General features: G+C 39.6%; 1 protein-coding gene and 1 long non-coding RNA gene across 2 annotated transcripts; both read left to right on the plus strand.

Annotated features, from left to right (window-relative positions):
• Window positions 1-2819: 2819 nt before the first annotated feature.
• Window positions 2820-3465, plus strand: LOC139435633 (uncharacterized). Its single transcript, XR_011644851.1, has 3 exons — window positions 2820-2851; window positions 2963-3103; window positions 3242-3465. It is a non-coding gene; the product is annotated as an uncharacterized lncRNA (long non-coding RNA).
• A 1271-nt stretch (window positions 3466-4736) lies between these two features.
• Window positions 4737-6822, plus strand: LOC139435549 (uncharacterized). Its single transcript, XM_071206256.1, has 6 exons — window positions 4737-4757; window positions 4913-5006; window positions 5141-5462; window positions 5542-5707; window positions 5845-5972; window positions 6097-6822. The coding sequence occupies exons 3-6, from the start codon at window positions 5436-5438 to the stop codon at window positions 6418-6420; spliced, it is 645 nt and encodes a 214-aa protein (XP_071062357.1). The 5' UTR covers window positions 4737-4757; window positions 4913-5006; window positions 5141-5435; the 3' UTR covers window positions 6421-6822.
• The last annotated feature ends 1031 nt before the right edge of the window (window positions 6823-7853 follow it).

Consider the following 7853-nt stretch of genomic DNA (forward strand, 5'->3'; position numbering starts at 1 on the left):
TAATAGATTCCTTCTGACTGACAAACATTCAAAAACCCTTCTGCTTATCACTCAGGCTACTACTTTTTGTTTTATTCACAACCTAAAAATACAATTGTGATGAATAGCTTGCTCTTTTTCTGATTGAAACAAAGAGTACTCTTCTACAGAATCAGAAAGTACAAATACTGGCTCCGGCTGGAGCTCTCAGCCTTTTCAAGAGAAGGGGGGCTTCTTTCAACAACTAACAACGAACTATTGGTATACCAAAACATTTACCAACATAAAACAAGGTCTTTACGAATCAACAATGCCAACCAACAGACAGAACAATCAACAAACAGATCAATACAACTCCTAAATAACATTACAATATATATTTCTTACAGTGAGTTCGTTATCTAATGTTTAACAAATTCTCATCTTTCTATGTGTAATCTAGGTGGAATAATCCACTATTATATTCAATTTGACTCAAACTTTAACCTGCATGTACTACTCAGCAAACTACTTTCTACTTTCCCTCAACGTTACTGTATGCAATTAAGTTCCTCTGAAATATAATTAAGTACAATTATCAGTTAATGACGAATAGTGTAAAATTCACAATGCAATGTTTCTTATTTATTTAAATGCAGGTCTCCCTTGAAAAAAAGATCATTGATCTCAATGGGATTTTACCTGGATAAATAAAGGTTTTGAATTGAATTGAAATATCTACCACACATTGATCTATTAATTTTCAATGTTATTCACTCCAACTTCAGACCACTCGATTATTCACTCCTTGTTTTACATTCAACGCTCTTTCTTCATGCATTCAAGAAGAGAGCAAACAGGAGAGAGAGAAAAGAAGGAGGGGGGGTGTGGGTACTCTCACAGACACCCCGGCTGGAGGAGGAGGGCTTCCTTGAAACAAGAATGACTTCGTATCTATTTATCTGACTAGGTTAATATGTGTTCACTTGTATTTATTAATACACTGGACAAATCTTGTCGTTACTCTTAATGTCCTTATTCTTATTTATTTGAATGTCCTGTTAATTCAGACGTGCACACTGTCTGAATTCAAAGTTTTCAACGTGGAGCAACACATAATATTGAAGAACAAAGGGCAGCAGCTGACCACAAAATGAGCTTCCTCTGTCTGATGAAGCTCCCAGCTTCTGCCAACCTTCTCCTGTCACTATGTTTCTGCTCAATTATTACACAGATTCGACGTAAAAAATCACACAGTTTATTACAGAATTTTCCCAGCGAGTCAGCCGTACAGGACTAGACTACCTCACGGAGACCTCGCTGGTTCACTTTACTCTCTTTTTAGTGAGCTAAGGTACTGGACTGCAATACCAGACTCTTACACACACTATCTACAGTACTGTATTTTCACACACACACTTAGTTCACTATAGGTCCGGACTGCTCTACCCGACTCTTATAGCCACCTAGTGCTCCATAGGTCAGGACTGCTCTACCTGGCTCTTATAGACACACTTATCTACAGTATACTGTATTTTCACACACACACTTAGTGCACTATAGGTCCGGACTGCTCTACCCGACTCTTATAGCCACCTAGTGCTCCATAGGTCAGGACTGCTCTACCTGGCTCTTATAGACACACTTATCAGTACTGTATTTCTTTACCGTGACTAAGAACACTGAGAACGCCACTGACAACTCTAAAATGTTTGTAGCAAAGCCAATCACAGATTTTGGTAATCAACAGGTATCTGTTTTACCTTTGTATCATGTAGGACGCCCTGGTGTAGTTGTCAGTGGTGTCCAGGTGTCCTCCCCTGGACTGAATTCGTCCACTAGCTGTCGGTGGTCCTCCTATAGACCAGCACTCATCACGTCGCAGGTCACCAAATTGTAGGAGCAGACACAGTTGTGGTGGCTTAAAGCCCAGCTCTGCTCCGCGCCGTCCGTTTAGATGAGCCTGGTCAGATTAATAAGAAAAGGAGTTCAAAACACCGGCATACAAGTTATAACAATAATCTGATTTTAATGGTAAAAAGACACAATACGAAAATACAGAGTGCCCTGTAACAGAGCACTCCGGGCTCCCCGCTCCACTGCCGTGCGATACAGGTATCGGGACCGGCCAGTCAGCAACAGGGGGCCTTTGGCATGAATAAACAACAGTATATATGGACCTTTTTGGGGCGGAGAGTCACTTCTTATCTTCCACTGGATTCTACTCCTTTAATTTCCCAGGGAAGGTTTCACACTAACTATTCTTTCTCAAACAATCAAACATTGTATTGGCCCCAAAAAGAACCTTGAAAAGGACAAGTGTGTGCGTTTGGTAAAGAGGAAGTGTATGTGTGTGTGTGTTGATATCTTGGTCAGGGAGTGTATGTGTGTCTGTGTGTGTGTGTGTGTGTGTGTGTGTGTGTGTGTGTGTGTTGGTATCTTGGTCAGGGAGTGTATTGTGTGTGTGTGTGTGTGTCAGGGTGTCTGGGAAAGTGTATGTAAGAAGGTTTATATATATAGGATTACTTAAAAACAGTCCCAAATAATACATGTTCACTTCAATACAGTTCAAGATAATACCTGTTTACTTTAATACAGTTTAGAACAATATCTGTTTGCTTTAGTGTTAGCATGTTCAGCTCCACATGTCAGTAATACTGCTATCGTTAGCCACTGGTGTTGAGTTCATGGTGCTAAATTATTTCAACGACACTTAAATGAATAATTATATTTTTGTAGCAACAGGTCTGTTAGATATTTCTGTAATATGTTTGCTAATACATTTGTATTCTTATAGGACACCATCTTGGTGAATGTAAGATATGGCGAAAGCCAGAAATATGTGAAAGTGGCTGAGACTGTATTGTAAGCTACAGTACATTTCTTCAGAAAGGTATGGATAACTTGAATACATATCACTGATTGTTTGAGTCTAACAAATGAATCTTGTTTTAGTTAAACGTACCAATATTGTCAGGTGGTACATTTCAATATTCTCTCTCAGTCATAGAAAAGTTAGGTTTACCACTACAGAGTGAGCTGCACTTGACTGATGAATCAGGGACAGAGGTGGATGCAGATGTCTTTGAAGAGCTTTTACAAGCAGGGAACCTTACAGTCAAAGTGTCCACAGGACAGTCTTCAGGTAAGATTCAGATGGAAAATCAGGGACCCATCCCTACTGAGTTTTTGCTGAGATTACCCTGTAACATCGTTTGGAGGGCTGAAAGTATGTTTTTTTTCTTCTTTCATTGAGTATGTCATTCTTTTATCTATCTTGCAGTTGTGCTTCAAAATGTATCGCACACTTTGCTGGAGTCGGACCTTTCAGACACCTCATTCTCCGTGACCAATGCTTCATCCTCTGCGGTGTCTGATTCATCAGATGCAAGAATAGTTCTTGAGAGAGACAGTGGAGTGAAAAGAGTCCACGCTGATCGGGAATCAGCCAAAGAGGTACAGGGGACTACACTTTTGCAATTTACTCAGTTCTTTATTAATCATTAAACATGGATATATTGGGCAGATAACCTATGATTTGTATGGAATGCCCAAGATAATGACTTCCCATATGATTCTTCTTTATCTTCTAGATCAGGGGTCGGCAACAGGCGGACCGCGGTCCGGATCCGGACCCAGACGCCGACCTATACGGACCCGGAGCTATAATCAATACATTAATAGGGGATTTTTCGGCGCCTCCCGCTTTTTTAACGCTGATTTGGGTGACTTGTGTAATTCGTGGAGAACCGAAGAGTTTTCGTTTTGGGGGTGGGGGGGAGGGAGTCAGTCCGACAGACGGACAACTTCTCACAAAAAAGAAGAAGAAATCTAGACCGCAAAAATAATTAAACAAGCGAGTACCTGTTTTTCCTGGCCAAGGACAGGTTCATGACACAACACGAGCGTAACGTGTCTTCACGTGGTATATGTCTCGTCTGAAAGGAGTGCTGAGCACCGGAACGCCGCTCCAGCCCTTAAAATATTGCAATACCCATAAGGAGCCGTACACATGCCGCAGTGTTTGCGTGGCTGTGTCTTTAGTTGTAAGCACAGTGGCGATCTGTTGTTATTAGCATCTGGTTAGCTAGCTATGCTAACACATTTAAAGAGCTTTTCTACAACCAGGTGGAAGAGAGCTATCTCCTGAGAGGCTCAAATAACCTCAGCTCAGTGAGATATGATCATTATAGTTATTAATGAGACTAAATGAAAAACAGGTATAAAATACTATATGACAGCAACAAAAAAGTTGTTAAAAATAACAAGAATAGAGTTTAAAAGGGGAGTGATTTGTAAAATATCCAAAAAGGAAAATATGCTACAGTTCTCTTTCATATGGGTGTTGAGAGATGTATCCATAGATCTCTTAATGTTGCTCTCAAAGTGCACCACATTGATGCATTTAACTTCAATATTTAAACATTACACATATCCACAGTATTTAAGTAATGTTAATTGACAATAAATATTGTTGTTTTGGAATTGTACTTTCTTTATTTGATTGGCAGTCAGTTGTTGATTATGCAGACGTTGATAAAGCTACAGGTCACTTCAATATATATCACACTAATTCATGAAGCAAGTTAGACATTTTGATGTTCCGGACCTTTGCACGGGGAGTTTTTCTCTAACTGGACCTCGTTGAATTTTAGTTGAAGACCCCTGTTCTAGATGGTCAGCGATGTTCTCCAGTCTAAGCTAGGGGGAGAAAAAATCTTGCATCAGTATGCGACAACTAAAACATTGATGGATGGTACACGACGACAGATGGTAAATGACATGATCGAAGTTCATGGGTAAGGACTGAATATTCCCTTTTGGTGTTAATCATGTTTTCACAGATAGTGCTAAGTAATGTACATTTTGGAAACAGCTGCTCACATGTTAAAACAATCTAAAGCTGTAAGGCATTTATACTTTTAAGATAAAATATATATATATTTTTTTAAAGGAGGATCCCGCCAACACATGTGCGAGAAAAGTGTGCTCTCGACATCATCACTCTATTTCCATGTCTAAGAGATCCATACTCAAAGAATGGATACGTAAGTCTATGAATGAATGACCTGTATTCGAATTTGTGAAAAGGAAGTGTGTTCATTCTTAACTTTTTGAACAACCTTCCTGTAATGCTATCACTTCTGTGTTCTCAGTTTTGATTTATTTTTGGATGTTACAGGAACACTACTATGATGCAGATGGTGGATCTGGCTACTTGGCATGGAGGATAAAGACGGTTCAGCGCAACACTGCGGTTCAGTCCCGGAGGTGCTACCCCAGCACTACCTATCAAGATGGTCCAAAGAGCAAGAGGGATTTTCTCTTGACTTGTGAGCAACTGACTGGCGAGGAATGCAGAGAGGCAATATCCTTCATAAAGCATTCAGCTGACGAATCAGTTGTCAAAGAGAAGATGAAGGCAACATTTCAGTGTCGGATGACTCGGGACCAGCAAGCCTCTTCAACAGTCCTGGATGTGTTTCCTCGACATCCCTGGCTTGGTAAGAACAACATGTCATATTTTGTTTATTATTTGGATGGTCTGAGGGGTTGCCATGACTCATGGTGTTTCTCCTGTAGGTTGACCAAGATTTCACAATGATGTTTGGAGAAGAGATTTCTGGAAAAATGTTGGCGAGATGGCCCACTTTCTTCAAACCTAGGATCTTGGCAGACTGCAAGAACCTACACTCTAATGTTCATGTTGATGACCTCTTGTCTGCACAACAAAACTCAAATGAGTCAGGCAAGTATTTTCTCTTGCAGATTTTGTTTACTGAAAATCTTGAGACCTTTCAATGTTATCGGTTGCATAACCTTGATTTAAGACTATTTTCAGCTTTAAACGACTGACTGTTATATTTGCATATTTTTTGCCCCTAGGATGGGACAGTGACCTGTCAAGCATTCTACTCTTGGTTCATCTACTCCCCCCAACCTCAAAAGGCCATAAGAAGAGTGCTAAAAGTAGCTCGTATCAAGCTGTCAGCCATGTTGTGAGATATCTCAAGGTAGGCATTATTTTAGTTTTTGTATGCAGTTGTTATATCACTGGCACTCCTTGAGTTGGGACAATTTTGTTTTAAGTAGCTTAGTATGCCATTAAAACTTCTCTGTCTCTCTACGTTTTTGTAGATTGGAGCCAGTGTTGAGACCTTCCTTTCGAGTTTGGAACCAGGGCAGCCCTTCCTGCTGTGTGTTGGTGAACAGAAGAACAACATTCAACGGTTCTACGTCATCGTTGACCACAAGGCCATCCCTTGCAAGGGGCAGACATCCATGGCAGCCTTCGATGAACTCTTCAAAGCTCAATTCATCTTCAGTGTCAACTACCATGAATCCCTCACCAGCTTCTACACTTTCATACAAACCACGGTATTTAACATTGATATTGGAAGTGCCAAGGAAAGTCCCAGAGTCAAAGAACTCAGAGCAAGGCTTCTGCACACTGATATCTGAAGTTATTTACATCACTGGATGCAAATATGCTGATTTGTTTTATCTGTAAGGGACACCACACAAGTTCTGCATTGCTTTGTCAGCATTTGAAATTTCACCATGGTTTATATCCTGGAAAGTGGACACACTGTATTTTGATGAACACTATAGTTCATACTGTATTGAGGAGACGATTGATTCATTTTCTGTTATTTCTATTGATGATTTACGTTATTATAGACCCTATGACAAACAGTTTTCTAATGAGATGGATGGAAAAACATACATAGTGCCACATTGTCATATTGTGTAACCTGTGCTGTTAAGGACTGCATGGACGTACTGTGGAATGTTAATGTAAGACTATGTTGTATGTGTTGTTTTCACACAAATACAGTTACATGTTAACTGCAAACTTTGAAACTTGGCTTGTGTCTTTCTTTTATATCGTTTTTATTAATAATGTTGCATTGTGTGTAGGTGAAATTATAAATTGACACCCTACAGTGCTTATGAATCAACTCTAAATAGTTAAATATTGAGTTACATTTTATATCCTTAATAGTGTTAATATGACTTTAACTCTATTTAGTGTTAAAAATGTACACTTGTGGTGTTAACCTTTGACACTGCAAGCTAGTGTTGCGTACATTTAACACTGACCGGTGTTGACCAGAGTTACTTTTTAACTATAGAGAGAGTTGCTGGAACTCTGTCCTAGTGTAAACCTTTTAACACTTTCAAAAGTGTAGTTTTAACTCAAAACAGTGTGGACCTATATAGACACTTAAAAAGTGTTGGATTTGACTCTATAAGAGTTAAATTAGCACTGCTGATTTTGCTGTGTATGTCTGGACCGCTGCGTAAAAAGGAGGGTTTCTGCCCCATTACTTCTCTTCTTACTTCTATAAGAATAAAACACGGAGGACGGAGATCTCTTTTTGTCCCCCTCTTCTCCCCGCTGCAGCCTAGCAGCTGATCTCAAAGCACGCTCCCCTGTCCTGCAGGGAGAAAAACTATATTTATATAGGTTGATACAGTAGCCCCTTTTTTTAAATAGTTTGTATAGGTGTTGCCATCTGTTTTGTGTAGCGTGGTTCTACAAGCAAGTCAATGCATTCATTGGGTGGTATCAGAGAGTTACACGGGTCTGTAAATGCAATGAAAACAATTGGCCACAGCAAATAATTTATATTAAACATGTAATTTTTACTTTTGAATACTAAGTACAAAGGATGTCTTGAATAATTTAAGTGATATATGTGTACACATATAAATCATTAGTCAAAACAGCGCTACATTTGATTTAATTAAAAGGTATAATATGTGGTAAACTGAAGAGCCCTTTGGGAGCCGAAAGAGCCGGCTCTTCTTGGTGAGCCAAATGATCCAGCTCAGCAAGAAGAGCCGGAATTCCCATCACGAGAACAATGGAGGCTTCTCAATACTCAAAT

The sequence above is a fragment of the Pseudochaenichthys georgianus genome, chromosome 17 (assembly GCF_902827115.2).
Source record: "Pseudochaenichthys georgianus chromosome 17, fPseGeo1.2, whole genome shotgun sequence".
NCBI classification, from domain to species: Eukaryota; Metazoa; Chordata; class Actinopteri; order Perciformes; family Channichthyidae; genus Pseudochaenichthys; species Pseudochaenichthys georgianus.